General features: G+C 48.4%; 1 protein-coding gene across 1 annotated transcript; it reads left to right on the plus strand.

Annotated features, from left to right (window-relative positions):
• Positions 1-5,486: 5,486 nt before the first annotated feature.
• Agmat (agmatinase) lies at positions 5,487-17,240 on the plus strand. Its single transcript, XM_036179464.1, has 7 exons — positions 5,487-5,924; positions 7,865-8,067; positions 10,914-10,962; positions 12,254-12,449; positions 14,034-14,213; positions 16,238-16,322; positions 16,947-17,240. Exons 1-7 carry the CDS (start codon positions 5,641-5,643, stop codon positions 17,018-17,020), a joined length of 1,071 nt encoding a protein of 356 aa, XP_036035357.1. The 5' UTR covers positions 5,487-5,640; the 3' UTR covers positions 17,021-17,240.
• The last annotated feature ends 415 nt before the right edge of the window (positions 17,241-17,655 follow it).

Consider the following 17,655-nt stretch of genomic DNA (forward strand, 5'->3'; position numbering starts at 1 on the left):
GCAGGCTGGGCGGTGGTGGCACATGCCTTTAATCCCAGCACTCAGGAGGCAGAGGCAGGCGATCTCTGTGAGTTCCAGGACAGGCACCAAAACTACACAGAGAAACCCTGTCTTGAGAAACCAAAAACAAACAAACAAAACTCCAACCAGAGGAAACCACCACTACCATCAAAACCAAATCAAGCTCCCCTCATCTCCACCGCCCCCACCCCCCCACTTTCTTGTTTTTTCGTTTTTCGAGGCAGGGTTTCTTGGTGTAGTTTTGGTGCCTGTCCTGGATCTCACTCTGTAGCCCAGGCTGGCCTCGAACTCACAGAGATCTGCCTGCCTCTGCCTCCCGAGTGCTGAGTGCTAGGATTAAAGGCGTGTGCCACCACTGCCCAGCCACTTTCTTGTTTATACATGGTTCCTGAAAGTCCTGATCTTCCTGCCTGAGCCTGGGATTACAGGTATAAAAGTCAAGTTGTAGCAAGAACTTCCCACCCTGGGTGGCTGGTCACCCTCAGCGTCCGCTTAGCTTCTCCTCCTCCACCATCCTGCAATGTTGTCATTGTCACCCACCTTTCTTCAGCAAGAATCTTGTTTGGTCAGTTTAGCCTGTGACCTGTTTAGCTTTTACTGTCAACTTGATACAACCAAGACTCACCTGAGAAGGGAGTCTTAGCTGGGAAATTCCTTGGATCAGATTGGCATGTGGGCAAGTCTGTGAGGAGTCACGTTTATTGATAACTGATATGGGAGGGCCCAGCCCACTATGGGTGGCACCATACCTAGGCTGATGATCCTGGGCTCTCTAGGATACAGCTGAGCATGAGCCTGAGTGAGCCAGTTCTGTGGCTGTGAGTTCTTTGGTGAGAGGTAATGTGTGGAAAGGCAAGCAGGCTTGCTTTCTGGTTCCTGCTTGAAGTCTTGCCTTGACTTTCCTCCATGACTAACTGTGACCTGTATGCTGACATAAACCTTTTCTTCTCCTAAGTTGCTTTTGGTCAGAGTGTTTTATCCCAGCAACAGCTAGAACAGCCCGTGACAGTTCCTCTTGGTAATTCCACCCACTAACCGCTCCCACCACCGCCCTTGGGTGTCATTGCTACTTGATCTACTGTGTTGATTTGAGCCAATCCCTCTCTCCTGCTGCCAGGCCAACTGCCAAGGCCATTCCTAGCCCCATCACAACTGCCTCCCTTTCGCGCTTTCTGAAATACGATTGAATGTCCGTTTTTATCTAGCAATAGAACACGTCGCGATGCTTTGGATTGATGTGCTTTGTTCCGAAAGGCTCATGTGTCTCTGGCTTTATGAGAGGCTCGGGTCTAATAGGATTTGATTTAAGTTGTTTATTGGGGTATCATCCATGAAGACATTAGACTACTCCTCAGGGCATGCCACTTCCTTCCCAAGAGAACAAGATGTTAGAAGAAGAGCATCCTGCCCTTCCTCGCCCATTGGCTTCCTGGCTTTCCATCCGATCACTCCCATATGCTGCCTGAAGCCTTCTTCAAGAGACTGACCTGATAGTGTGGTCCAATTTTGGACCTTCAGACTCCAAAACAGTATCAAATAAATAACTCCCTCCTGTTCTTCCTCTTCTTGTTTTCCTCCTTCTCCACCCTCTTGGGGTCTCATGTATCCCAGGCTACCTCCAAACTCACTCTGTAGCCCAGGATAACCTTGGATCTTCCCAAAGCTACTTCTCAAACGCAGTTGTTATAGGCACAAGCCACCAGACCTGGATTTGTGCTGTGCTGTTTTGTTGTAGCGGCAGAAAAAAGACTAATACACGAAACATAGTTTTAAAAACGTTATTGGGAGCTAGGTGTGCCATTAATCCCAGCACTGGGGAGGCAGAGCAGGCGGATCTCTGAGTTCAAAGCCAGCCTGGTCTACAGAACTAGTTCACGGACAGCCAGGGCTACACAGGAAAACCTTGTCTTGATCCCCTACACCCCCTTCACCCCCAAGGCATTGGTGTGGCATGGTACCACATGCCTGTAACTGGAGCATTGAGGAAACGGACACAGCAGGATTGGGAGCTGGAAACCAGCCTGGGCTAAGTAGAAAAAAGTAAACAAAAGGGCTGAAGTCAAGGAGGCATTGGTGGTCACAGCATCATGTTCCCAGCTGCTCATCTTGCTGACATTGCCACCATCATGTCTAAGCTTCCACAAGCAGAGACAAGTTCCCAGTGCTGACTCTCACAGAACCCTTGCCTCACTGGACTGGTAAGGGAATCTGCACAGGCGGCTGAAACGCACCAGTGTTTCCTGACACTCCGGCTCTCCCGGATGATCTTTTGTTTTTCTAAAGCAAGCACCGCCCCTAAAGCCCTTCTGTGCAGCTCCAGACAGATCTGTCCAATCATCCACTCATTGACAAAAGCAGTTCTTACTTGTTTCAGACAAGGTTCAAAGCAGCCTTGGAGGCCAGCCGTGAGCATAAAGTCTATGCTGGAGCCTAGAGTTTGCTGGGACAGTGCCTCCCCCACTCTTCTGTCCTGGTGCACAAAGAAAACAATATAGGGCACCGTGTGGAGTCCATTGGAGGAGCGCCGAGTTCCCTCTCCAGCACTGGAAGGGTGGGGAAATACTCAGTTTCTTCTTTTGAAGTAAACTAGGGGACAGAGGAAGAACGTCGAAGATTCAGAGAAAAAGTTAATTCATTTTCTATATTTTGGAGCTCTGATTTAAATACATTTTCTTTCCAGGCTGATGCCCATTTGGTATGTGCTGCTGGCCACTGCCCCTGGCCAGTGTCTGTGCATCACAGACATTAAATATGTGCGACATTAGCCTGCCCTTGTGATACTGCCCCAGTTAGCTTGAACTTTGCCTGAATCGGCTCTCCAGCTGGACATGGACAGACACAGGGAACACCGAATGGGACCGGCTGCCTAGGCTGCTCTGACCAGAACCCCTAGTCATAGGAGTGCCCGCTACCCCTACCAACTGCTCTCTGACTACATACTCTCATCTTTTTTTTTGGGGGGGGGTGTAAGAGTTTTTTATTTTACTTATTTTAAATGTTGACAAGAAGCTCCCTGAAGTAGGCTTCATTTTAAGTTGATTTTAAATTTATTTTTATGCATGTGAAGGTTCTGCCTGCATTCATGAACTCGAAGTTTGTATGTTCTTTTTTTTTTTTTTTTTCCTGGAGCTGAGGACCTAACCCAGGGTCTTGTGCTTGCTAGGCAAGTCCACTACCACTGAGCTAAATCCCCAACCCAGTTTGTATGTTCTTGGTGCTGGTGAAGACCCAAAGATACCTGGAGATAAAGTTAGAGATGGTTGTGAGCCACTGTGTGGGTGCTGGGGACTGAGCCTGTGTGCTCTGAAAGAGCAGGAAGTGCTTTTAACTGCTGAGTATCTCCAGTCCCTTTATTTTTTGTGTGTGTGTGAGTGTGTGTGTGTGTGTGTGTGTGTGTGTGTGTGTGTGCTTGAGGAGGCAGAAGAGGCACCTGATTCCTTGGAGCTGGAGTTACGGGCAGTTGTGAGCCACTAACGTGGGGCTGGGAACCAAACTCAGGTCCTCTGCAAGAGCAGTAAGCACTCTTAACAGCTGAGCCAGGGCTGTGGGCCAGACCAGGGCTCTTGTCCTGCATGGGCTGTAGTCCACTTTCCACTTCACTTGGCCTCTCAGGTGATATAGCAGCAGGTGTTTCTGCTAAGCTGGTGCCTCCTTGTGGGGATGACAGGACAGGACATCGGACCTAGAGACTTCCTCACTGTCATCCATCTGCAAAAGAAAACCATCGCATGTGAAAGGAGATTGTCCCGAGGGAAGCAGGGAGGTGGGGAAACTCCAGAACATTCACTTGGAAGGCCACCCTTTCAAGCAGCAGGAGGAGGGGGTGTCCCTCAGGCATGGGCTCAGAGTGCCCGATGCAGAGAGGGCACCCATTAAACATGCGTGGGATGCCTGGAAAGAAATCCAGCATCGAGACAAGCACGTGCTCAAAGACAAGTGAAGAGAGGGAAACCATGTTAGAAATTGGGCGTCAAGAGCAACAGACCGTTGCATTTCTTCTGGAGGATAGACAGAAGACCTGCCTTGAAGCCTCTGCTAATATGGAACGCTCATTACTGACCGCAGAGAACTTTGCCCTGTGCCCCGGAGTGCATCCTAGATGTTGTGCAGAGTCCTGTGTGGCCTCTGCAGCGAGGCTGTGCACCAAGGCACACTACTTTTTCCATTCAGTCTCAATTGCTAGAGAAAACACCAAAACCACCGAGTGTCTCACATGTCACATCTCTTTGTGTCTTTTTTCTTTTCTTTTTTTTTTTTTTTTTTTTTTTTTTTTTTTGCATTTATTTCTTTGTATGTGTGTGCATGTGTGCCATGATGTTCCTGCGGAGGTCAGAGGACAATTTTCAGGAGTCAGTTCTATTCTGGGTGGCAGGGATTGAACTCAGTTTATTGGGCCTGTCAGCTGATGCCTTTACCAACTGAGCCATCCTGCTGGCCCCTGAGTGATTTTTTTTTCCTTTCCTTAGGACTAAGGAGAAGACAGCACAATAGTAGGTTTGCTGGTGTTGTGCCCTTCTCTAGAGCTCAACACTAAATTCTTTGTAACACATTAAAATGTTTTGTGGCCGGGCGGTGGTGGCGCACGCCTTTAATCCCAGCACTCGGGAGGCAGAGCCAGGGGGAGCTCTGTGAGTTCAAGGCCAGCCTGGTCTACAGAGCAAGATCCAGGACCAAAACTACACAGAAAAACCCTGTCTTGAAAAACCAAAAAAAAAAAAAAAAAAAAAAAAAAAAAAAAAAAAAATTCTGTGGGTTTTTGTTTTTAACAGGATGTCACTTTGTAGCTTTAGCTAGCCTGGTACTCCTCATGTAAATCAGGCCGACTCCAAACTCACAGAGACCCTCCTGCCTCTGCCTCCTGGGTGTTTGGATTAAAGGCTAATACCATCATGCATAACTGTAACGAATTTTTATTTTGTATTCTCTTTACTCAGTGTGCAACTGAAGGTCTTTGCAGATATGATGGGAATGTTCCACCCCAGCTGTCCTTTCAGGATACATATGTACACAGACACACATGACGAGCCTGGTGGCGAACACCTTTCTTCTGTGTTGAATGGATCTCTCTGAGTTTGAGGTCAGCCTAGTCTACATGACCAGCCGGGGGTGGGGAGGTGGGGGTGGGGAGGTGGGGGTTGGGGGGGTGGGGGCAGCCTGGGCCAGCAACATGAGGCCCTGTCTTAAAACAAGAACAACAAACTGCGACAACAAAGCAATGTTGCTTAGGTTGAGCATTTGACCTTAGCACTGAAGGCCAACTGAGATACACTTGTTCCAGACCAGCCAGGGCTGCTGAGTGAGACCTTTTGTTAGCAAAACAAAATTACTCTTGAATGGGAGAGACAGCCAAAGAACAGATGGTGGGAGGCTCCTTGCATTGACAAACCTGGGGTGGGGCAGGTGGGCATGAATGGGGAGCCCCAGCCGTCTCATTGACCAATGCAGTGGGGAGCTGAAGTCCAGTGGGGCAGGTAGAGAAACGCTTAGGCTCTGGGGCCTTCCCCGCCTCTTTGATCCCAGGGCCCGCCCCTTTGATCCCAGGATGCCCCTGACCTTTGAGCCCTGCACCTGGGGGCTGGCACGCTGGCGCTGGCGGGGTTGGGCTCCACAATAGGCGGCATGCTGCGGCTGTTCAGGTCCATTTGTACCCGGGGCCCCGGGTCTGGGGTGGCCACGTGGCGTCCCTCTGTGGGGCTCCTCTCTCCTGGGCACCCCAGGATCCGCCAGGTTTCAGATGCCTCAGATGCCCCGCATCACCAGTCCCCCAGCTCTGAGCCACTGGTACAACTGGTGGGCGTCTGCTCCATGATGCGCCTGCCCCTGCAGTCCTCCCCTGCAGGGCTGGATGCCGCCTTCATCGGTGTGCCTCTGGACACTGGGACTTCCAACCGGCCTGGGGCGAGGTAAGGCCAGAAGCACAGGAGTGCAGAAGGCACGTGGGGCTTGTACCTCTTCACCATTTTGGGATCAGGGAGGGCGGCTCCCTCCTCCTTCAACAAGCAACTCCAAGGACTTAACACAGGATTGGAAGGCCAATCCTGATATCTCAGGGTCATCAGGGGTCAAGTAAGGCTTCTCTGCACTCCTGTAACCTCACGAAGCCGAAGCCGAGGCGGCTCAGAAAAGCCAGCCTGGGCTGCACTAGCAAGCCAGGAGAGTTTCTAGAACCCCAGCCTTGCTGGGATGGTAGGTGTGCACACCCTAGTTCCATCCTAGGGGCCACTGGTTTGAGAACAGACATTGGTAGTCCCTTCCCCAAACCCCCAACTATCAAAATCCAAGAGACCTGAAGTCTGTTTTCTTAATTAGCAAGCACCAGCAGTTTCTGCTTCAGTTCATTGTATCTGACTGCATCAGGCTGACTTTTAAAAGCCGTCATTTAGTAAACGTCAACGAACCCAGGACATTTTGCAAAGCTGACCTCGTTAAATCCACACAACCACACCATGGCATAAATAACAGCATCATTATTTTAAAGATCAGGAAACAGAAACTCAGGTCAAGGAATTGTCTAATGCTATCCAATAAATTGGTGGTGGGTGGGCTCTTGAGTACGGAATGGAGGGGTGTATCTGAGTGACAAGTTCTCTCTCACCCAGCTTTCGAGGCCCCTGGTTTGATCTCCACTGATGAAAAAGATAAAACAGGCAAAGAACCAAGTGTGTGTCACATGCTGGTACTTAATTTTTAAAAATATTTACTTTTATTTCATGTGTACACGTTTCTGACTGCATGAATGTGTGTGTATCATATCTCTGCCTGGTGCTGAGCAGCCAGAAGGGGACAGTGTTGAGTGGAGTTAAGGACAGTTGTGAGCTGCTATGTGGGTGTGGAAACTAAACCCAGATCTTCTGCAAGAGCAGCCAGTGCTCCTAACTCATGAGCCATCTCTCCAGCTTCTTAGATAAGCAGTTAATTCATATGTGTGCTCATATACATGGATGTGGGTAGGGACTGAAGGTCAGCCATTGAGTCATCTTTAGTATTATGCTACCTTGTTCGAGGCAGGGTCTCTCACTGACCATGAGCTCACTGAGTGAGCTAGACTGGTGTCCAGGGACCCCCTACGGACCCTCCTGATCTGATTCTGCTGTGCTGGGAATTCCAAGTGGGTGCCACCACACCTGGTAGTTATATATGGGTTCTGGGAATCAAACCTGGATCCTTCCACTTAGATGGCAAGAGCTTTAGTGAAACAAAGAAACAAACAAAAAACTAAATCAGCCTCAGATACTGTATTACAGTAGTGGAACTAATAAACTGAACCTGATCAGCCACAGATACTGTATTACAGTAGTGGAAAACTAATACACTGAACCTGATCAGCCTCAGATACTGTATTACAGTAGTGGAAAACTAATAAACTGAACCTGATCAGAAATTCTGTTAGTCTGCTATGGTCATGCATAGAGGTAATCCCAGCACTCAGGAGACTGAGGCAGGAGGATTGGGAGTTTGAGGCGATCTTGGGCCACATGGTGAGTTTTGTGCCAGCTTGTGGTCAACATAGCAAGACCAATATAAAACAATAAAATAAAAATAACAATACAATAAAAAAAGGTAAAAAAACAAAACAAAACAACCAACCCCCCCAAAATACATAGATGAACGGTTCTCCGTGGGGTCTGTATTCTACCCAGTGGTGATGTCTGCTCACATCCACATACTTTTACCTGGTGCAGGTTGGGGGAAGAGGTGCTTCTGGTTGCTAGTGGTTACAGACTCTATCCCACAGCACAGGGTCGCCTGTCCCAAATGTGAGGAGACAGAGAAGGACCATTTAGGCATCGCCAGCCTCCAGAGCTCTGCAGCAGCTGACATGTAGATGATTCTTCTTCTCCAGATTTGGACCCCTTCGAATCCGGGAGGAATCGGTGATGCTGGGGGCTGTCAACCCCAGCACAGGAGCCCTCCCCTTCCAGTCCCTCAGGGTGGCAGATCTAGGCAATGTGAATGTCAACCTTTACAGCCTCCAGGACAGCTGCCGGCGAATTCGAGATGTCTATCAGAATGTCCTAGCAGCTGGCTGCGTTCCTCTGACCTTGGGTAATGGCTGCCGGCAAGGGCAAGTGTGGCTTTTTCACGGGTGTCAGGGGAGGGTGGCTGTTCAATATGGGCCCATGAGAAGCTCTTCTCCAGGGGAAGCTACTGGGAAGATGGACACAGAAGGAGAGTGAACATTCAGAGTCACTCATTGTAATCCCAGGGGAGAGGATAGTTAATATTTTGGGAGACCTGGCATGAAGGCTAACAGAGTAAGGCCCTGTCTCAGTGGGAAAAAAAAAGGCTAGTTAACTAGGACAAGGCCGGTGAGGCATTTGCCCTCGGGCATAAAAAAAATCAACAGTCAAGATCAATAAACTAGGATAAGTAACCTATCCCCTGCTTTTGCGTCAAATCCCAGTTTGACTAGAATTGGTGTTACTGGATTTGTTGTTGTTCAGCCAAGAATTTCTTTTCTTTCAAATGTTCTACCCCTGCATGTATGTCACCCTCCTCCCTCAACCTCCTCCCAGCCCTCCTCCTCAGACCTGTCATCAACAGTGACTCAGATGCAACTCCCCAACTTCATAGACAAAATTTTTTTAGTGACTGTGACAACTGCAAGAGGGCTTTTCTTTCAATCCTTCTTTCTTTTTTTTTCCCTTACATTTATGTAGTGTGTGTCCATGTCCACACATGTGTCACAGTATGCATATACAGGTAAGAATCCATCTTTTGGGAGTCAGTTCTCTCCTTTTACCATGTGGGTCCTGGAGATCAAACACAGGTCATTAGGCTTTCACCACTGAGCCATCTTGCCTCCCCTCCAGAGGATATATCTGAACTGGTCAGGATTGCATCAATCTACAAGGCAGTGGTCCACATTGAAACAATGTGAGAGGTGTTTTGGTTTTTGTTTTGTTTTTAAATATCCCCATTTATTTTTGCCAATTTGCATGGCCTAATTACCGGATTTGGCAGCGGTAGGGAGGGTTGGGTCAGGATGCAGTTTTTGACATCTCAGCCTAGCTCTCACAAGCTGCTTCGTGGTCTGTGTTGCTAGGTGCTTGGCTTCATCTGTCAACAGGCAGAGTGACAGTGCCCATCTCACTGCAGTGTGAGGGGCGTATGGTTAGCCAGCACTATTAATACTAATTTTTTTTTTCCCCCGAGACAGGGTTTCTTTGTGTAGCTTTGCGCCTTTCCTGGAACTCACTCTGTAGCCCAGGCTGGCCTTGAACTCATAGAGATCTGCCTGTCTCTGCCTCCCGAGTGCTGAGATTAAAGGCGTGTGCCACCACCGCTGGTGAGACTTTTTTAAAAAAGAAAAAAGACACAGAGATAGGAGGAGGGTGTGCTGGAAAGGAGGGCTGCAGTTGCTGGAGGAGTGGGAGAGAAATATCACCAAACACTTTCTGTGTGAGTCTGGAGAGATGGCTCTGTGGTTAAGGGCTAATGTGGTTCTTCCAGAGGATCTGAGTTCAGTTCCCAGGACCCACATCAGCCAGTCCTCAAAATTATTTCTTAAAAAACATAAGATTAAGCCAGGCAGTGGTGGCGCATGCCTTTAATCCCAGCACTTGGGAGGCAGAGACAGGTGGATCTCTGTGAGTTTGAGGCCAGCCTGGTCTACAGAGTGAGATCCAGGACAGGCACTAAAAACTATACAGAGAAACCCTGCCTAAACAAAACAAAACAAAACAAAAAACAAACAAACAAATAAAACCCATGAGATTAGTGTGGCAGAGCACCTGTCTGGCATGTGTAGAGCCCTGAGTTGAATTACTTATTAATTTAATGAAAATTACTAAGTAAGTAGTATGGGGCTGGAGATGGCTCAGTACTTACGAGCACTGTCTGTTCTTGCGGAGGACTCAAATTCAAGTCCCAGCACCCACAGGCCAGCTCACAGTCATCTATCCATAACTCCAGTCCCAGGGGGATCTGACACTGTTTTCTGACTTCTGAGGGCACAAGGCATGAATGTGGTGCAGAGACACATGCCAGCAAAACACTCAAACACGTAAAAATAAAAAATAAATAAATATCTATAAAAAATTAAAATAAAATATTTGAGGGCTGGAGAGATGGCTCAGAGGTTAAGAGCTTCAGCTGCTCTTCCAGAGGTCCTGAGTTCAATTCCCAGCAACCACGTGGTGGCTCACAACCATCTGTAATGAGATCTGGTGCCCTGTTCTGACCTGTAGTCATACATGCTTTATACAAAATAAATAAATCTTTAAAAAAATATTTGAGCAGTAGAGATGGCTCAGTGTGTAAAAGTGCTTGCTACACAAGCCTGATGACCTGAATTTAACCCCTGGAACATTACTGTAGACGGGAACTGACTCTTCCAAGTTGTCCTCTGATGTCCACACATAGGCCGTCAGCTATACACATCATATACATAAAAACTAAAGCAAATGGAACATAGGATCTTCAGCTCCTCAGCTACCGTATTAGGCAATGCAGGCATACGCCATTCACACCATCCCGGGGAGGTGTGTAGGATAGAGTTGTGTTGCAGAACAATTCATAAGCTTTGATTTATACAATTAGTTATGTGTCTGAGTATGGATATGTGCCAGTGAGTGCAGGTGTCAGTGAAGACCAGAGGTGGGGTTCCCTGGAGTTGGAGTTACTGGTGACTTGTGAGCGGCCTAACGTGAGTGATGAGCAGTGCATGCTCTTAACCACGGAGCCATTTCTCCAGTTCCAGTCTTTGCTTTTAAGTGATGGGGCATGGTGTGGTGGGGGACGGGACGGGACAGGACTGCATTTTCCTTTTAAAATGCCTCCCGTGGCCATTTAGCTGTGGGTACAGTTCTATAGTAGACCCGAAAGGGTGGCAGTGCTGGGTGACTTCAGGACTGTCACATTTGTAGATGTATGCTGTTTTCTCTCTGCAGGTGGAGACCATACGATCACATATCCCATACTGCAAGCGGTGGCAAAAAAGTAAGTCCCAAGCTTTCAACATTTGGGAGCTAAGGTCCAGTTGCCACTAGGTGACATCAAGTGACCACTGTGGGCTCAGATGCAGGGGTGATGGGAAATCCCCACTGAGTTGTTTTTGTGGTTAGAAACTAAGGCTGGGCTCCGGGTGTGTCTGTCAGTCATCAGTTTGGAGCCCTTTCCCTTGGCCTAGTTCTGCTGTGGGACACACACTCTGCATTTTCAGTTGGCCTCTGGTTTGGAAAATGAAACCCTAGTGAGATATGCAACCCCAGCTACCTTCTGTTTGTTTTGCTTTGCATGCCAATTACAAATATTGGCAAGGGTGTGTTGTCCCCCCCCCCCCCACTCCCTCCTTGCCCGGACAACAAAAACTAGATTTTTCAGCAGATGCACATCTACACACATTAGTCAGCTTTGGCTGACTTAGTTGGCAGAAGATAGAAGGGTGGAGATGGTAGGTGGGAGCTTCAGAATTTGTTTTGGGGAAGGCATGTGGGTAGCATCTTGACTGGAGTGGGAAGGTGTAATAGGCCTTTCTTTGGACTGCCAGCTCCCGAATAATGGCATGGTGACTTCTTATTAAGTATGAAAGCTTGGCCTTAGTTTAGGCTTGTTCCCAACTAGCTCTTAAAACTTAAATTAGCCTGTTTATATTAATCTACATTCCTCCACATGGCACATTACTTCTACTCAGTACTGTATGCCTGACCTCCTCTGCATCTGGCTGGTGAATCTCCTGCCTCAAGTTTTTTACTGGAGTTCATCTCTCTCCCCAGAAATCCTGCCTAGCTATTGGCTGTTTAGCTCTTTATTAAACCAATAAGAAGGTGCCTTATACAGGTGAGGAAGGACAGAGATACATCTTCACACAGTGTACAAAAATATTATCCCAACAGGAAGGCATATGGATAGTATCCTGGCTGGGGTGGGAAGGCATGTGGGTAGCATCCTGATTGGGGGTGGGTGGGGTCAATCTTGTCTCAAGCTGTGCTAGTCTCCTACTAGCATGGACCGTGTATTTGGGGTATCTGGCAGAGATGATGGAGAGGAGCAGGGTCTGAACATCCTTTGGTGCCTTAGCTGGAGAAAAGGAGGTTCTGACTGGTTCAGCATTTCCCGACTTCTGTCCTGTGCCATTGTCCATCTCTCTGAAATTCCGGGTGGCAGGCCAGTCATAGCTGCTTCTACCTGGCTTCTTCAAGGTGCTAAGTGAGCTGAACTCAGAAAAGAGATGGAAGGCAGGTAGCTGATGCCAGGACCCTTGACCCCTGACCTGCTGTTTTGTTATCAGGCATGGCCCTGTGGGTCTAGTGCATGTGGGTGCCCACACCAATACGACTGACCAAACTCTGGGGGAGAAGGTCTATCATCGGACAGCTTTCCGTCGAAGCGTGGAGGAGGAACTGCTGGACTGTAAGCGGGTGGTGCAGATTGGCATCCGGGGCTCTTCCAAGATTGTGGATCCCTACAGATACAGTCGGAACCAGGTGATGGACTGGATGTCCTTCTCTCTCCCCCAAAGTATCTTCTTCATTGTCAAAGATAGATTCCACAGGGACTTAGAAAGTGTGGCTGTGGCTAGATGTGGCAGCACAGTCCTGTAATCCCCGTCTCCAAGGGTCGAGAATCTAGCATCCTTCTCAGCTTCATAGAGTTCCTGGCAAGCCTGGGCTACATGAGATCTCCTTTGAGGACAAAGCCAAAAATGGGCTGGCACGATGGGTCATCAAGTAAAGGCGCTTGCCACTAAGTCTGATGACCTGAGTTGGATCCCTGGGACCCACAAGGTGGAAGGAGAGAAACAACTCCGGAAGCTTGTCCTCTGACCTCCAACCTTCACACTTGCGCATGTGCCCCACCTCCACCCCCCCCCAAAGATAAGAAAAGGCAAGTGGAGATGAAAATCCGAGTTTGGATCAAGAGTCTTGTGGCAAGAGTAGATTTCTGCTTTTGTTTTGATACAGGGTCTTAAGACTGGCCTGCAGCTCATGGCGATCCTCCTGCCTCAGTCTCCTGAGATATTGGAGTTACAGGTGTGAGCCACTGTGCCTGGCTCAGAGAGACATTAATGAGGCAGAAGTGGCCTGTTGTTGCACAGCAGAATGGAGCAGAAAGTAAAGCCCTTGGAGGCTGCTGGCTTAGAATATGTGGGGATGTGAACCTGAGTCTAGGCCAGACACCCCTTCTTGGTGTTTATTACAACACCCAGCAGACAGAAGGCTCTGGTCTGAACAGTGCAAGACTCCCACACAAACACCCCAGTCCCTTTCTTTTTTTGAGACAGGGTCTCAGGACATACCTTTGGTTGTCTTGGAACTCGTTCTGTAGACCAGGGCTAGCTTTGAACTCACAGAGATTCACCTGCTTCTGCCTCCCAAATGCTGGGATTAAAGACATGTGCCACCATGCCCAGCTATTTTATGTTCCTTTTAATTACATTTATTTATTGTGTGTGTTCGTGAGTGCCACAGCATGAGTGTGGAGGTCAGAGAACAAGCTGTGGAGTTGGTTACCTTCTGCTGTGTAGGTCTTGGGGATTGAGCTCAGGTCATTAGGCTTGGTAGCAAGTGCTTTTACCTTAGCTGAGCTGACTCACCTATCCAGTCCTTCAATTTTAGGGTGTATCAAGGCCAATGTTCTGGATAGAAGCATCTAAAACAGTGCTTCTCAACTGTGGGTTGGTATTCCTTTCAAACCACCTTCTCCAGGAAGTCCTATAGCAGAGTCTGCTTATCAGATCTCTACATTTCAACTCATAACAGTCGCATAATTGCAGTTATGAAGTAGCAATGAAAAGAATGTTATGGTTGGCGGTCACCACAGCATGAAGAACTGTATTAGGAAGGTTGAAAACCCCTGACCTAGAGTCTTAAATGACAAGTTTCTCACCCTTGGTTTTAGCTAAGTTCTTTTCTGATCCTGGCACTCCAGTCACCTTTGACCTTGATTCCTAACTTCATCAGTAGAGTGGGGACCGTGGTTGCCCTCATGAAAGTTGAGGTCAGATGTGATATGTGTGTGAGAAACTGAGCATGGGGTCAGCTATGATCTCCAGCTCTTTCACTCTCCAGGGCTTCCGTGTGGTCCTGGCTGAAGACTGTTGGATGAAGTCACTGGTTCCCCTGATGGCAGAGATCAGGCAACAGATGGGGGGCAAACCTCTTTATGTCAGCTTCGGCATAGATGCCTTGGATCCTGCCTATGCCCCAGGAACAGGGGCACCGGAAGTTGCTGGGCTCACCCCTAGTCAGGTAAGTGGGTTTGCTCAGTGGATTCCCAGAGTGGGTATTATTGTTATGTATGCCCCTCTGTCTATGCCTCTGTGTGTGTGCAGGCACGCTCACACAATGCATGCATGCATGCCTATGTGTATAGGTTCCCATAGAGGCCAGAAAGAGCATTAGAGCCTCCTGGAGCTGGATTCACAGGTGGTTGTCTGCCACCTAATGTGGATGCTGGGAACCAAACTTGGATTGGTTTGGTTCAAAACCTCTGCAAAAGCAACAAGCACTCTTTCTTTCTTTCTTTCTTTTCTTTTTTTTTTCAAGACAAGGTTTCTCTGTGTAGCTTTGTGCCTTTCTTGGAACTTGCTCTGTAGACCAGGCTAGCCTCGAACTCACAGAGATCCGCCTGCCTCTGCCTCCCGAGTGCTGGGATTAAAGGCGTGCGCCACCACCACCTGGCTTGTATTTTATTTTTTAACTTTGTATTGATTCTTTGTCAATTTCACATCATGTACCCCAATCCTACTCATCTCCCTGTCATTGTATCTGCCCTGCCCCCCTACCCAATCTCATCGTGGAAGCTGTAGTGTGTCCCAGTGAGTCCCACAGTAAACCCTTTAGTCCATACATCTTTACTTGCAAATGTTCATTGCAAGGTGTCATTGGTCCAGTTTGAGGCTCTGGCTTCTGCTACACTATCAATACTGGACCCTCACTGGGACTCCTCTTGGACATCCTGTTGCTTCCGTGTTGGGGAGATCCTGCAGCTTTGGATCTGCAGAACTGGCCCCTTCACATGCTCCTGCAGTTCATAGATAAGGTGGATGTTGGGGTGGGCCAACTCATAGCCTTGGATTGGGACCTGGGTGGTAGCTGAGTTGGTCAGCCCCAAAGCTCTCCTGCATCCTCACCACCTAGATGAGCTTTTCAGCATTGCCCCTGGCTAGCTAACCCAATGCTGCAGGGTTCAGGCTTGCCTTAAATTATGTAACCCATGCAGGCCTCTAACTCAGCTTCTGAGTGCTGGACTATGGGCTTGCACCACCAGGGTACGATTTTGAAGACACAGCACCTGGATGTGTCTAATCTCTGGCCTGAGGGCTGCATGCCCTATTTGGCTAAGGATACCTGTGGATAGCGCCCAACACAAAATTGTAAACTTACTTAAAACATTAAGAGATTTAAAAACAAACAAACAAACAAACAAACAAACAAAAAACACAAAACAAGGCCAGTGGTGGGGGCACACGCCTTTAATCCCAGCACTTGGGAGGCAGAGGCAGGCGGATCTCTGTGAGTTTGAGGCCAGCCTGGACTACAGAGTGAGTTCCAAGAAAGGCTCCAAAGCTAAACAGAGAAACCCTGTCTCGAAAAACAAACAAACAAACAAAAAAAGTGGATGCTCATAACTGCATCTCTTACAGCCATTCCCTGCCTATTCAGGAGCATTTCTGGAGCAACCCTAAACTAAATTTATTATGTACAGTATTCTGCCTGCATGTATGCCAGAAGAGGGTGCCAGATGGTTGTGAGCCACCATGTGGGTGCTGGGAATTGAACTCAGGTCCCCTGGACGAGCAGCCAGTGCTCTTAGCCTCTGAGCCATCTCTCCAGCCCTGTCCTCTGTTTTTCATGCTCAGGAGGGAAACTTCTTTGGAAAAGCAGCTGCCTTTGTATCTGCTCCTAATGCCACCTTGAGGCATCTCCATCTACTTGGCCTTTCTTGTTACTATGTCTTATTTAGCCTGTGTCTCTGCTCAGAATGCTGAGTCATCTCATCTGCCAGTCCCTTGAAGTGTCTGTACCTCTGGAAGCCTTCCCACACCCAGGCTGTCTCCTGTAGGTTGCCTGTCTCGGCTCTTGACACGTGACATTGCCTGGTTGACTCCAGCATCTCACCACGAAGCCCCTAGGAGAGGGACTGTGTGTTGGGAGCTGTGTCCCTGGGAGACCCACCAGCGTGGCTGTAGTGAGCACATGTCTCAGTCAGGGCTGGGTATCTATGCCGGTTGCTTCTCATTGGCAATGACTTTCACTTCCACCTTGGGCAGGCCCTGGAGATCATCCGAGGTTGTCAAGGCCTGAATGTGGTGGGCTGCGATCTCGTGGAAGTTTCCCCACCATATGATCTCACAGGTAAGTGAAGAGGAAGAACGATCCACAGGCAGCTCTTGTTTAAATTAGACTCATCTAGTGAGTTAGGTCTCCACGTTTACCTCAGGGACCCTGTGGAGAATGTCCAGCAGGAAGGGAGAAGCCTGTTACCACAAATGTGAGGAGCATGAGCTAATGAAGCAAACAAAAGCCCTGGAAGGTGTCTGTCAGGTGTCATTAGGGAAGAGAAAGCCAACGGCCTGCTGTGTAGTGACAGAGTGCCTCAGTCACATCTCGCTTTGAGATTTTGCTGAAAAGTGAATTTGCAAAGCATGTTTGACATGAAGTAGGGTGTTGCTTCAGCTGACACCTGGGCAAAACAGATGTCCCCCTCCTAATTCTAACTGGAAGAAAAACAAACAAAACCACTTTCTAGTTGGGCCTATTGGCCTGAGGGTGGGCTATGAGCAGCACCTGCCATTAGTACAGACTTCTCATATTGTCTCCAAATGACGCTTGGTGGGGGCTGAAGGCATGTTCATAGGCGGATAGCACCCAGAGTTCAGAAGTCAGGGCTCTGGGAAGGCCAGCTGGCTAGGGTCCTAGAGCCTGGGCTTGGGGGGGGAGGCATGCACCCTCTTCATGGCATTTCTTCCTCCTTCCTAGGGAACACGGCCCTCCTGGCAGCCAACCTGCTGTTTGAGATGCTCTGTGCGCTCCCCAAAGTGACAACTGTCTGAGCCTATTCAAGACAAGACAGAGTGTCTCATGACAAGGCCTCAAGGACTTGAGAACAAGCAGTGCAAGGGCTACAGCAAGCTTTCCACAAATGTCACCGCTGGCTGCAAATAAGGACCATTCAGAACGTTGACCCAAGCAGAGCAGCTCATGCTTCTGTCCTCTTTAACATGAAAGAAAACACTTATTTAATCTTATGTGTGCCTGAGTTCATGTATGTGTACCACATGTGTGCAGGAGCCTGTGGAGTTCAGAAGAGGGTGTAGGATCCCGTGGAACTGGAGTTAGAGGCAGCTGTGAGCCACTAGTGGATGCTGGGAACCGAACCCAAGTCCTCTGCAACAGTAAGTGCTCAACTGATGAGCCTTCCGCCCTTTTTGGTTTCCAGCCATCTCCAGCCTGCTGTGCCTGGAGGCCAGTCACATGCAATTCTGACAGTGTCCATGATGAAATCATCTTGCAATTCCAGAGGTGCCCCAGAGCCATCACACATTAAAATAGTTTATTTGTTTCCAGTCCATAATATTCTTAAAACAAAATAACATTAGCTTTAGTGCCTGTTCACAATACAAAAACAAAACAAAAAAACAAAACTGAAAAGTAAAAACATGAAACATAAAAAGACACAATTTGCCAA

The sequence above is a fragment of the Onychomys torridus genome, chromosome 2, assembly GCF_903995425.1.
Source record: "Onychomys torridus chromosome 2, mOncTor1.1, whole genome shotgun sequence".
Classification (NCBI taxonomy): Eukaryota; Metazoa; Chordata; class Mammalia; order Rodentia; family Cricetidae; genus Onychomys; species Onychomys torridus.

Coding starts and splice junctions, on each gene's coding strand:
- Agmat (XM_036179464.1), top strand. CDS start 5,641: ATGCTGCGGCTGTTCAGGTCCATTTGTACCCGGGGCCCCGGGTCTGGG. Junction 5,925..7,864: donor TCCAACCGGCCTGGGGCGAG/GTAAGGCCAGAA, acceptor CTTCTTCTCCAG/ATTTGGACCCCTTCGAATCC. Junction 8,068..10,913: donor CTGCGTTCCTCTGACCTTGG/GTAATGGCTGCC, acceptor TTCTCTCTGCAG/GTGGAGACCATACGATCACA.